This window comes from Gymnoscopelus braueri (assembly GCF_963280865.1).
Source record: "Gymnoscopelus braueri genome assembly, chromosome: 15".
NCBI lineage: Eukaryota > Metazoa > Chordata > Actinopteri > Myctophiformes > Myctophidae > Gymnoscopelus > Gymnoscopelus braueri.
Window position 1 is genome coordinate 25,106,173 of NC_137620.1, and position 14,350 is coordinate 25,120,522.

The following is a 14,350-nucleotide window of genomic DNA, read 5'->3' on the forward strand; positions in this document are numbered from 1 at the left end:
CTTGAGCTTGTAGATCAGCCATTGTCGGCAAAGAGATTTGGTGTAGATCGAAAAAAGGAGTGGATGAAGTATAGAACGCTGGGGGACTAAACTCCTGTACTGAAGTACAGGGTTTAAGAAGTGGTTAAAATGGACTGGTGGTTAAAGTGGTTCGCATTTACTCAATTCTGTGGGGAAAAAAACAACAACACTTATCCACAAGTTTCCTAGGGTGTTGGGCATCACTTCCTGTCGATTTGATCCAATGAAATCCAATGAGATCCTAATGAAATCGACAGGAAGTGATGCCCACAACGCCCTAGGAAACTTGTGGATACTGCTGACCCTAAGAACAAAAAGCTGTGTTCCCTGCACGCTTGAGCATGCATTCAAGTCATGGATAAAACCCAATGGAACTGAATACGGAACTGAACCAAATCTGACTGACTTTAATATGGAATATTTCATTGCCACTATTTACAGCTGTATGCTAAATTACCATAGAGACAGAAGTTGAACCAGAACCATGGAAACAACCAGCGCTATACATAACTGCCACAGGTTCCTGTGGGTCCAGTGTACGTGATATATAGTGGATAAGTGGATACACAACACGGCCTCCCGCTGTCTCTGATAGGTCTGCCAGCAGACTACTGCCAGGAAATAACATGCATAACACACATGACTAACCCTCACACACACACACACACACACACACACACACACACACACACACACACACACACACACACACACACACACACACACACACACACACACACACACACACACACACACACACACACACACACACACACGTCACGTCACGTACACACACATGTACTCACACATGAACGCGTTCTCACGCACACACACGCACACTGTGGTTGCTACGACTACCGATCCCCGAGGTGATGGTCGTGAGGACACGAGTGCCTCCAGAGGATGTCCAGATGAACACAGGTTAATACAGGCCTCTGCGTTTTGTGCTTTGAAGTGACAGTGACTAGGGCTGTCACGATTACAAATGTAAGTTGACGATTAATTGCGATTAACGATTGAATAGTGTTTTTGGCATTGGAACATATGAATACAAATTACATTTCTGTTTGCCTTTTAGGCTTCGTAATCAAATATTGCACAGGGCAGATATGACAAATAAGTTAGATTTACAAAGATATATATATTTTTTTAAAACATAAATGTAAAAATAGTAGTGACGTGTGTTGTAAGCTTGTAGATCTGCTATTCTGCTTTTTCTTTAGTATTTGAAAATGAATGAAAGTTTTTCAACATGGAACACTTTCCCAACTAGTTATTGTGCTGATAACATACAAACAACAAAAAATGAAGCATGCTTTTGCATGCAAGGCACACTGTATCCTTGTGGCTAAATCCCCAACACTGCCTCCTACCTAAGCCTAATTTATACTTTGTTTTATACTTAATTCATACCTTCTTAAACCTAATTTATACTGTCTTAAGCCTAATTTATACTTTCCTAAACCTAATCTATACATTGTCTTAAACCTAATTTATACCTTCCTAACCCTAATTTATACATTGTCTTAAGCCTAATCTATACTTTCCTAAGCCTAATCTATACCTTGTTTTAAGCCTAATTTATGCTTTGTCTTATAATTCGCCAAGCGGCGTGTTGAGTGACACCGTTGTAAGATTAACTTCTCATACTGACTCCTTAAAGATTGCGCAATCATCCCTCCAGGCTATGGGATGTAGTGTATCCTCGGACGGCCTAACAACCAACTAGCCAATTGCAGAACATCGTCCCTCCAGGCTAAGGGATGTAGTGAGTTATGAGAGTTTGTCTGCCTGGAGCACAGCTTTGTTTACGTTTAACCACAGTTAGATCTTTCTGTGTTGATCATAACAGAACTTAGATATAAATGATGGTGCGTCCGCAATCTTCAATTCAATTCAACTCAGACATTTGGAGCCTTTGCTACATCTTTATGACCCTTATGACATCGAAACGTTACCTTTTTCTTGCACCCTGTTTATAAAAGTAAAGGCTCCAGTGCCTTTATTTTTTTGGCCATAGAGTATGTGTCTTGCTCTTGAGATGGCCCAGCCTGAACCTGGCTAGAGGCATGGTGGAACCTACCTTTATTTAATTCAATTCCCCATAAATTCCTCAAATACTAACATGAAAGAACCTGAACTTGCTTTAAGCAATATTAAGTAAATAGCTGAGGTTCTCAGACAAATGGTTTTGTGTAAAATAATTTACTTTTTTTTTTATTGGTAATGGCTGTATTAAGTCTGATCAATTTCCGATCATTTGTATATTTGACATAGTGCTCTGTCTGTCATATACATGATCCACAACATGCGACAGCGAGGCAGACATATTTGCTGTTTAGCAGTAGCTAAAATGTTGAATGCAGACATGTAGAGTTGCCAAATGAGTGCGTTAGATTTGAAAGTAACATGTTTTGGGTCATTTGATCAGGACATCCCGACTTAGTTTCATTTATACTGTATACCTTCCCATGAAGAACTATCTACACCTACTCTACATGCAAAGTCCCTTGAGATAGCTTCTATTGATTTGCCGCTACACAAATACAATTGCCTTGATTAGACTAAATAATTCATAAACTCTACCATTTACTATATCACTGTGTGTCATTTGCTTAATTATAATTCTCTTTCAAATCAAACATCTGGTTATGCACTGTTTACAATCCACCATAGTGCAGAGTAGCAGAGAAAACAGCTCTCCATGTGCCGACAGGCATGAGGGAGTGTGTGCACACTGCACAGTTAAAGCACCCCAAATAACAATCACTCTGACAAAACACTCAATATGGAAAAACCACAGATGTGAGAAACTACATAATCTAATGAAAGAGCAGGGGGAGTCACATAACTATAATGGCTACAATTATTTAATGACTTCTCTTTCAAAACAAACATCCCAAGATATGACTGGAAAATATGTTTTCCATTTATAACCTTTATTTAATCAACACAGTTTAACCATGTCATGTGATATGCTACTTCAGTAAACTTTAACACTTTAACAACTAATACTACTGGGAGGACCACTACAGAAAATTGCAGATGATCATTTCATATGCAGGAATTCACATTATAGTCACACACACTGACTGTCCTCTAACAAATTGCACACAATTTCACTCATTGCCCATATTAGGTCCAGCCATATACTGGGTTTTGGCTAGTTTTAACCGCTTAAACACTATATACTTTGACTGGGGTCCCCCAGGGGTCTATTCTTGGTAATCTCCTTTTTTTTCTCTACACCAAATCTCTTTGCTAAAAAATAGCTGCTCTACAGCCTCACAATGCGTCACATTGCAATGTGTTGTGAGCTTGTACACAGTGGTGTAAAGTAAGTACATTTACTCAAGTACTGTACTTAAGTTCACTTTTGAGGAATTTTTACTTTACTGGAGTATTTCCCATTTTGAGTACTTTTACTTCTACTCCACTACATCTCAGAGGCAAATATTGTACTTTTACTCCACTACAATTATTTGAAAACTTTAGTTACTAGTTACTTTGCAATTATCAATTATTACATTATAAAACATACATTAACCACTTTAGCCCTATTTTATACATAGGCTATTTGAAAATAGCCGATCTACAAGCTCACAACGCGTCGCGATGCGACGCGTTGTGAGCTTGTAGATCTGCTATTTTCAAACATTTTAGTACTTTTACTTTTGTTACTTTAAGTACATTTTGATACCAATATTTTGTACTTTTACTCAAGTACATTTTTAATTCCGGACTATTACTTGTAATGGAGTACTTCTATATTGCAGTATTGATACTTTTACTTAAGTAAAAAAATGTGAGTACTTTTTCCACCACTGCTTGTACAGTAGATCTGCTATTCTTGCCCAAATGTTCACCCCCAGCGTTGGGACACTATAGGGCTCATGTATGACTGTTCACTCTCTGCCAGTGTGGGAGCATCTTGTCGGGTTGGATACTCACCCCCAGGAAGATGTTCTTGGAGGAGTCGAAGCCGGCGGCGTAAATGCGGGCGGTGAACGGCGCGGTGCGTTCACACATGATCCGACAGGCGTAGCGGGAGATGGTGCTCTGGGCCGACTGGCCACCGCCCCCTCCTCCGCCGCCTACGCCGTCGCCCACCGCCCCCTGTCCCTGCCCGCTGCCGCCACCGCCGCCTCCTCCGCCGCTGCCACCTCCGCTGCCCGCCGTGTCCGTCACCACAAAGTCTATCATACTCTCAGTTGACCGGCCAATCTGGAGGGGGAAGCAGAGGAGGCGGAAGTCAATAGACTGGAACAATTACAATGGAATAAGAATAGAACAGCGGTGGATTTCTTTAGAAAATGTCTACATTTTAATGCAGCAATGCATTGATATTAAAACTTATTTTTACTTTGTAATTTGTCCTTTTAAATACTTTAGTATTTGTAAAAGCATGTACTTTTGAATACTTAAGCATTTTTTTAAAGCAAGTACTCCAGTACTTTAACTCAAATACAAATTTGACAGAGCAGCTTTCACTTGTAGTTGAGTATTATTTGACCGGGAGTATCTATTCTATACTTTCACTCAAGTACTGGGATTGAGTACTTTGTCTACCACTGGAATAGAATAGAATAGAATAGAAATGTATTTGGGGGCTGTTCAAAGAGTTGCGAGCAGCTTCGTTTGCATGGAACAAAGTAGCGTGTACAGTAAAGAAGAAAACATCACGGGACAACTGATCTGACATCTGCTTTTACAAAATACGTTAAAGGGGTTTCCCCACTGCAGCTTTTGCTGTATGATGGGCAACAAGGTGCAATATGATCCCTCTTTGGTTTTGGCTTGGAATACTGTGAAGAGGTGGCCCCGCTAGTGTGCAGGACCCAGCATGCATCGCTGCCAGCTCTGCTTTAAAGGTGATATTGCTCATGTTTGGCTACCTTACTAACAATCATCTGTCACTTCTATCATGTATGCACTGAGCCACACACAGTGCTAGTAGGTGAGACCAGCATGTAGTGGACACTAGAGTCCGACACATATATTGGTTTGGCCGACACTTTTTTGACAACATCGGTATTGGCAATTATGCAGCCTTTCAACCTGCTGTCCCTAGGCATGTCATTGTGGTTAAATGTAGTTCTGTTTGTGTTTTGTTTTATCCATCAAAAAGTTATTTGTCTTTATTTTTATTTATTTGTTTACTTATACGTTCAATATTCTTAAATAGAAAGTTTAATAATATTAATAAAGTTTTTCAAATTTCAATTTTGGCATTTCCCCCCCCTTATTATACAAAATATGGGTCAAAACATTAGTAATCGGTGATATAGGACTCTCCAAAATCGGGATCAACATCAGTCCTAAAATTCTGGCATCGGTCGGGCTGTAGTGGACACACCATACCAGCTCACAGTAAACCTCTCCTTTGGCCAGTTCTGGACCTGAGAGCCGGTGGGAGGCTGAGGGGAGCAGCAGGCAGACAGATCGACAGGGATAGATTGGACTGCGGCCCCCCCTTCATTCCGTCTGCTGGAGTCGGGGCCCTCCATTTGTCACGGGGGTGAGAGATGGATGGCTGGAGATGCTGTGAACTGCTGGGAGCGGTCGAGTCTGACTCATTCTCCCTCATTTGTCCTGTATCTTCCATTCCCTTTCTTCCCTCTCTCTCCTTCTGGCTTATATTTTCTCCTCTACACCCCCCAACCCCCCATCCGCCCCCTCCTTCTTTCATGACTCTGCAGTGTTGAGGCTTGGGCTAGCAGATGACAGATACTCCGGGTGACACGACTATTTCTGTCTAGTGTGTGTGCCTGAGTGGTGTTCCTGCATGTGTGTAGGACATGAATGTTCAGTGCCTGTCAGCACATGCGCACGTGCATGTATGTGTGTGTGTGTGTGTGTGTGTGTGTGTGTGTGTGTGTGTGTGTGTGTGTGTGTGTGTGTGTGTGTGTGTGTGTGTGTGTGTGTGTGTGTGTGTGTGTGTGTGTGTGTGTGTGTGTGTGTGTGTGTGTGTGTGTGTGTGTGTGTGTGTGTGTGTGTATGTGTCTGTCTGTGTGTGTCTGTCTGTCTGTGTGTGTCTGTGTGTGTGATGCACGTGACAGCTGTGTGCATGCGTGCAGGTTCAACAAGGTGGCGCTCAGCCGTCTCTCCCCTATTTTGACTCCAACCGCTCTATTTCCAGAGTAGGTCAGAGCTGAAGCGTTGAGCTGGCACGGCACGTGAGGGAGTGTGTGGACGACACGTGTGTGTTTGTGTGCGTGCGTCTGGGGGTGTGAGTGTACCTGCGCATGTCGGAGTGTTTTGTCCGCAAGAGGTAATTTTGTGCAAGCATTTATACGTGTGTGTGTGTGTGTGTGTGTGTGTGTGTGTGTGTGTGTGTGTGTGTGTGTGTGTGTGTGTGTGTGTGTGTGTGTGTGTACACGTGAGTGTACAGGGATGTCCGTGTGCATGCTTTTTGCTTTTGTGTGTATGTATTTGTGTGAGCATACGTGTGTTTTCGTGCATGCATCTGAGTCTCTGTGTATGTGTATGTACAGTAATGCCTGTACATGTGCGTGCGTGCATGTGTGCATTTGTGCGCGTGTGTGTGTGTGTGTGTGTGTGTGTGTGTGTGTGTGTGTGTGTGTGTGTGTGTGTGTGTGTGTGTGTGTGTGTGTGTGTGTGTGTGTGTGCGCGTGTGCGCGTGCGTGCGTGTGCATGTGTGCGTGCGTGTGTGTGTGTGTGTGTGTGTGTGCAAGCAGCATGGCTGACCTGGAACATATCTGTGTTGGTGTCATGGGTGTACTCCACGATGACAGAGTGACTGCGGGACAGCGTATAGGAGATGCTGTGCTGGCTCTTGTTGCTGAGGGCCTGTCAATGCAAAACACATTATCCACATCACACGGCAAGGACACACGCGCAGCTCGGCCTTCTGGGAAAGAGCCTGCGTGGATTACCGGTCCCCTTAAAGCGATGCACAGAGGACAAGTCAAGTGTGTTTAAACATGTGTCCGTGTAGAACATCACACCAGGGAATGGTTAGGAGTAGGGCTGCAGGCCTGCAACTATTGATTATGTTCATTTCGATTAATTGAATAATAGATAAGCATGGTTCTTAAATGTATTTAAGAACCATGCTATTTATCAATTAATTGATTAACCATTTATGCATTATTTCACCCATTATTTAGCCCACCAGCAGTGTAGTGCAATAATAGCCGATCTACAAGCTCACAGCATTAACTACATTTTGACATCATTCAGAACTTCTGATGGGCTTTTCCAGACGCTCCTGCACCCCTAGATGTCCTGACTGGATGGGTTCCTGGCGTCAGAAGGAGCCAGTATTGATCTTTACTTTACTTTACTTTGAAAGGACTTAATTCCTCAAAAACATTTTTTAATATGTCGTATCTGTCGGGTGGAAACCTCCAAAACGGTTACTTTTCAGGATTCAAATACTAAAATGGCAAAAGTAGCAGATCGGCAAGCTTAAAACGCGTTGCTTCACGCCACGTTTCTAGCCAAGTCGCTTCGCTCCGCGTTTCGAGCTTGCAGATCTTCTACTTTTGATGCTTTTGTGTGACGCTGTAGTATGATCAAGTAGGGCGTTAATTCACGAAAAAACACAAAAAGTTAAAATATGGAGATAAGGGGTGAGTCGTGAAATGCTTATGAATTGATTTCACTTTTTGATGGACAAATAGATGCATTCATACTGTACACGGGTGAAGAACAGAGATGGTGAAACACGAGGACAGTCACCGCTGGCAACAGGCGGTATCGTGTAACAGGCCCCTATTTTCCTGGGCTAGCTCATAAATAGCACGTTATTATTTATAGCAATATCCTGGGGGGGAACCTGTTAACATTATCAACACATCACAAAAGGAGATTCCAGTCAAGTCACACGCCGCGAGCGCAAGAGCTCTCATTTCGTTCTACTGGTCTATCCTCTGTACTCTACAGTATGTGCAGTGCCGTAGCAGCAGCAACATTACTCTACCAAAGGAAATAATGTGAAATTCAAACAAGACTGGAATGGCTAGAGTGTCAAATCTGCACGTTTGCTCCCAATTCCAAGGCCCATGGCAATATTGACCATAGGGGACCCCCCCAATATTTATTAGATCAGAGTTTCTCAACCTTTTTCATTTCAAGGACCCACAATTTGATATGTATTAGGCCACGGACCCCAATTTGATACAATGTTTTACCTTGGGGACCCCAATCTACACTGAGAAATCCTCAAACCCACAGGGGTCTATTTGGATCCCGGGTGGTCCCTGGACCCGACGTCGAGAAACAGTGCGTTAGATCAGTGGTTCTCAACCTGTGGGTCGGGACCCCCAGGGGGATCCCCACATAATTTTGGGGGAGTCCCCAGATGACAGTGAACAATTTAAGGATTTTTAAGAGCTTTTTTAATACCTCAAACAAAAAGAAAGAAAGAAAAGAAAAAGACCATTACTGCATCAAAAGTAATCAACAAACAATACTATAAAAACTGGTCAAACGTTGGCCAAATTGTCAAATAACATAGAAAGAGGCAAAAAAAAGAGAAGCTGATCTACAAGCTCACATCTTGTACAGCTTGTACAACTAAATGCGTGTCAGGGTAGGGGGGGGTCCCCAGTTCAAGTATGATTATTTTGGGGGGTCACAGCCTGAAAAGGTTGAGAACCACTGTGTTAGGTCTTTCCACAGTACGATTAACCCTGTGCCACAGCTCCGTTGGCTAACGGAGCTCTCACACATACAAGAATGTGGGATATCCCCACCTTTAGCCCGGGGCTTCCTAAAGCCCTCTCCAGAGCAGGGTTATCCCCTGTACTTTTCAGGATCATCCCCCAAAACTCTGGGGGTCAAGATCACCAGTGTGAAAGGAAGTTAGGAGGACAAAAGCAAGGGGATGTTCATCGTCCAATCCAGTACGCTTGTGTGCTCGAGCTGTTCTGTGCTGTCAGTGTTTTTTGTTTTTTTAAGATTGTAACCCTGGGCTCTGTTCTTCAGGTGTGAATCCTCAACGCAGGGCTTACTCTAAACCTGGGATAATAAATACGAGAGTGAAACGAGGTTAAGATAGCCCTGGGCTTTCTGTAGCCTAGGGTTTAATTTGGCCTAGAGCTTAGAAAAGCAAATGGCAAAATTCCTAATAAAATCTATAAACCACAGCATGTTCAAGGGTCCTCTATCAGCTCAGGGCTCTTGGAATCCTCAAGCACGTTTTATAAATGCTAAATAAATGGTAAATGGTGCATTTATATAGCAACTTTATCCACAGTGCTCTACAATGGGCTCACCCATACATCCTTAATTGCCGGCCCAACCGAAAATAGCAGATCTACAAGCCCACAACTCATCATGCTGCATGTTGTGGGCTTACAGATCTGCTATTTTGGGTGCGTGACACCTGCGCGAAACCAATAAAGTATAAATCATCCTTCATAGGTTTTCAGCCCCCTTCAACTGTGCCAGTTGCAACCTGTTCGTATAAAACTAAAATCAGCCTCTACCACCACTACTACAAAAATGATTGAATACCAACAAATAATAATACGAGGAAGGCGATGGTGCTTTCTGTTGTGCTTTGTGATGAGCTATCCCATGACGACCCAATGTGACCTCTCTTACCTTTGACACCAGAGGGGTGGAGACATTGTGGATGACATCAGGTTTGACCCCGTTGGCTTTGGGCCTCTTGTACAGGGCCAGACGACTTCTCCTGCGACCCTTGTCCCCGTTGACCAGAGAACCATTGTGCCTGTGCATCACAAACAAAATGTAGATGATCTTTAAAAGTTACGATGAACCAGGTGTAGAAACAACTTCAGTAAAGTTGAATGGCATAGATGAATACAAATGTAAAAAATCCCCAAATCCCTTTGGCTTCACTGTGGTAAAAGCAGACAAGAAATAATGAATATAAAATCAAACGGCACAACCCCCCCTCTCTCTCTCTCACTCTGTCATCTCTTTTCTCTGCTCCCGTAATGGTTCCATTGCGTACCGCCTGCAGTGTATATTTTACCGCCCACAGCTAAGTTTAAGTACCGTCTGCTCCCACAATATTTCCATTGGGACCCAAATACAAACAGAAACACAGAATAAGAGAGAGAGACAGCCTTTACAGCACCACGGACAGCGACACAGCGGGCTGGGCTTGCTGCTTGACAGTAGGTTATTAACTATTAGATGTATATACTTGTCAGTAACAACGTTTCAAAAATTACGTTCTCCTCCTCCAGTTAATTTCCATTTTTGTCAGTAACAATTGAAATGAATGAAAGAAGCAGCTTCCGCACACTCAACGCTGTGCAAAAATGTAACTTATTGCAAGCTTTCGGTCCTAAGACCTTCTTCAGTCATGTTACAATGGGTGCGTTCGGAAATGCGCACCGGGAGTGCACTCACGCATTAGTTTGTATTGGCCAGTGCGCTCAGTGCTATATATCCGAACGCATCCAATGTGTCAGTAGTGTGCATTGTGAGTGTGTGCAAGTCTGTCAGAGTGAGGAGTGGGTCTGTGAGTGTGTGGTTAACTACAAGTGCTGATCCTCTGCTGATTGCTGGGTTCCAATCATCAGTGCTTCCCATGATTGGTTGGGGTTGCCTACTTAAGAGCACCAAACGCGTGCTGTTTACACTTTACAGAAGTATCTGTAGTAGTGCTGTCCTGTACCCCTGCACGCATGCCATGTTTTGTGTTCGTGTCACTTGCCATCTCTATTTGTGTCAGTTAACCTTCATTAAAACGTACTTGTGTAAGTGTTTCTGAAGGTGTGTAATTTATGATATGTTTTTTTTGTAATGATCAGATTGGTTGAGCTTGATTTTGGTGTACACCATTGGTCTGTGTGTTGGTTAAAAAAATATTGAACCAATGAAAAGCAAAAGTGCTTCTGACAAACCCAGCTAGCTGGTTTTGCTGACTCCAGGCTCCACACCCTTTTGACCTCCAACCTCGTTGTGAGCTTGGAGGTCCATTCAGCTGTTCTTAGCAATGATGAACAAAACCTCCTAACTCCACTTTTTGTTTTGTTTTTTATTTCCTGAAAAAAAGTTAGCTGGTTTCAGCCCGACAGCAGAGATATGATCTTTGCTTTATGATGGCTACTGGCTCTGATGTCTGCATTGTGTTGCATTTATCTATTGTTTTTTTGTTTGTACATATTGTAAAGAATCTTGATGCTTTTTGGTGTTTCCTGTCTCAGTGGACACTTGTGTCTTTTGGTTTTTGTAGCACACTAATTGTAGGACTGTGTTCACACTGGCAGAGACAAAAGATACAAAGATGTGTATCTTTGTAGCTGAAGTTGAAACCATCTCAACTTTTTTTGTAGCATTGTAGCTGCTGTAGCTTTTGTATTGTATCTTTGTATCTTCATGTCGCTGGCTTACATTGAAAATGAATGGTACAGTAGACTGTATCTTTGAAGCTGCCAGTGAGAGCGCAGCATTAAATTCCCATGAGGTTTAGTCACTGAAATTGTTTGGAGACATTGTAGATGTCAATTGCCACAGGTGTTGTGATAATGCACAAAACCCGTGCTGTGCGTTAGGCAATCGAGCGATAAGGGCTCGAACCATCACTGTCACATTCACTGCTTCCTTTATGCCTGAAGAGGGTCTTAGGGCAAAACGCTGGCACAGTGTTGAGTGTGTGGAGGCTGCTTCTTTCATTCATTTTGATTCCCTTGGGCCCTATAGCAGCATGCCTGAGCTTTACTAACGGATGAGCGGTGGTTTGTTCACTTTTCTGTCAGTAACGATTGAGAAATGCATCCAAATGTCAGACCTGCCCCCTCGCTTTGCTTTTGTATTGTAATCACCAGCTTTGATCGTCTTTTCAACCTCGTTTGTGGACTCCATGCTGTGCTCCATGCTGCAACAATGACATGCAGGACCCGCAGGGTTTTTTCCCCCGCAGTAACTTAAAAAACGCCTGAGAATAACTGGTATGATTTATGGTTAAGAATTCAATAAGGGAATGGCATAGGAAATAAAGGTTCAATCCAACTAAAATGGAATGTCTGATGAGAAAAGGACCACAGCATGACAGAAGCTCGAGGCAAATGGCAAATATTCCCAGCTGTACAGGAAATCGTATTTGCCCTTCGTCGCTTTCCTCCATTCACACATTCAGCTGAAATGCCCCACGTTTTTTCCCCAGCTATAATAATCCCATCCCGACCCAGGCAGGCAGTGTGTGGTATAGAACGACATTCAAAACCCGGTCATGTTCTATTAGCTGCAGAGAAGCCATGATTGGATGGACCTCGTAAAATGTCGGCGGCTGGAAGCAAAGCCCCCCACACCCCCAAGCACGTGGACGGGGAACCGAGCCATTCTCATAATCCATCAGCGTACAGATCAATAGGGCAAGGAGTGGATATAACATAACACCTGCGTCTCTGGGCCTGGAATAGCAGGAGAGCATCATACCAAGTCTATATGTAGATGACATGCTGGCTTTCTCTCTATATGCCACCACCTCCTCTCGCTCACTCTGTCATCTCTATTCTCTCCCCCCTAATCATATCATAATTTATATATCACTCTTTTTCCGTCTCCCTGTCACTCTTTCTCTTCTCGTCCTCCGTCATTCTCATCGTCTCTCTCTCTCTCTTTTCTCCCTTTCACCTTAATTTGCCTATGCTTCCTCTGTGCACTGTGTGTGAATGACATCTTTGTATGGAGTCAAATGAGCTCTTTTTCTGTGTGCTGCTCAACCAAAGCAGCACACAGAAAAAAAACATGTGAGTATAAACACACAATTATGTTTCTTGTGGGAACCTTCTGTTGACTTCCCTTGACTATTGGTTACCCAACCCCTACCCCTCTCTACAACGTTCACTATTGAGTGTGAACCCATAAACCTTAAGAGAACACAATGTCGCTAGGTCTAACCCCTAGCCATAGCCCTAAAATAGCACCTTGATGCTGAGAGGACTGCCATATGATTTTACCTGCACCTTCTGTAAGTTGTCCTTATGAAGGAAGATTTGCATGGGTGCATATGAGGACAACAACGCACATAACCAACGTATAGATTGTTAGGTAAACATGTCAAAATGATGTGTAAGTGTAGTGAAGTTTGCATCGGTGTCTCACCCCAAAACGATTAGCTCGCCGTACTTGACAGGCTCCTTGTCCCCTGGGAAGACTCCGTCGTGGGGCTGCGAGCTCGAGCCCAGAGGAGGCGAGGGCTGGCTCTTGTTGCAGGATGGACGCAGCTCCAGAGAAGGGGGGGGACACAGGGCCTCTGAGCTACCCTCCAAAACCATGCCCACCGGCCACAACGGGGACTCAACGCTGGGCAACAGAAAGAGAGAGAGAGAGAGAGAGAGACCATTTACAATTATGTCCTTAGCAGACGCTCTTAATCCAGAGCAATTTACAGTAAGCAAGGTAAACACGAGGTAATACATCAAATGCATAGAAATAGTAATCTAAAATCATAGGTAAACCAGGAACCTATCATCAGTCTAAACAGTATAATATCAAAAAATAAATCATCTGTAAATTGAAACTATACACACTATAGGATGCCAGGTCTACAAATGAATCTGGCATCTGTCTACATAACATGCTATCTAAATGACATTTTAGCCTACGCATAAGACTGCATGGCCGTCAAGGCTAGGGCAAGTGCTACGGGCTAAGGTGGAGTCTGAAGAGGTGAGTCGTCAAGATTACGGCGGAAGATTGGGAGTGAGTCTGCAGTTCTAACTGCCATGGAGAGTTCGTTTACACAGTTTGGGAGCCAGAAAGGGAGAAGAGTCTGGGACGTGTGGAGGAGAGTTGTCCCGGATGTTTTAGGGGAAGGTTCTGACAGCTTCCCTGTGTTAGCTGATCTGAGAGAGCGGGAGGGGTTGTAGGGAGAGAGAGAGAGAGAGAGAGAGAGAGAGAGAGAGAGAGAGAGAGAGAGAGAGAGAGAGAGAGAGAGAGAGAGAGAGAGAGAGAGAGAGAGAGAGAGAGAAGGAAGGTGTGGGAGGGGGTGGCAGCGTGTGCAGAAAGAGTCAGACAACCTGCAGTCAGTGACGATGTCAAACAATAGCAGCAGCACACCTGTGGTACTGAATAGCCCCCCAATTTGAATGTCAAAGAATGCTGTATTCAAAGAAAACCTGGGCTTGAAAATATTTTCAATGTCTTCAGTTCACCCGTCCATTTATCACAACCATTATCTCATAGCCACTGGGTGTGGTGGTACCATATGCACTGGCGTATAAATGCAACACCCCAGGTGATTCTTGCAGTGAAATTAATATACGTTATACTGTGTAAAATCTGTACCCTCTTCCTCCTATCTCTCTACTCTACACTAATATGCTTATAAGCAACACAGAGGCCAGAAATATGTTCTTTAAAAAAGGACGTGTATCAT

General features: G+C 43.5%; 1 protein-coding gene across 2 annotated transcripts in view; it reads right to left on the reverse strand.

Annotated features, from left to right (window-relative positions):
* Positions 1-14,350, reverse strand: part of peli3 (pellino E3 ubiquitin protein ligase family member 3) — a 35,831-nt gene that overhangs the window by 5,768 nt on the left and 15,713 nt on the right. Inside the window, exons 2-5 of one of the 2 annotated variants that reach the window (XM_080451122.1) lie at positions 13,075-13,275; positions 9,595-9,724; positions 6,730-6,831; positions 3,973-4,245 (exon numbers count right to left, since the gene is read on the reverse strand). In XM_080451122.1, coding sequence (XP_080307248.1) covers positions 3,973-4,245; positions 6,730-6,831; positions 9,595-9,724; positions 13,075-13,247 — 678 coding nt within the window. In that variant the 5' untranslated portion in view covers positions 13,248-13,275. The remainder of the gene's footprint in view (positions 1-3,972; positions 4,246-6,729; positions 6,832-9,594; positions 9,725-13,074; positions 13,276-14,350) is intronic. The other variant, XM_080451123.1, reaches the window with a different exon arrangement.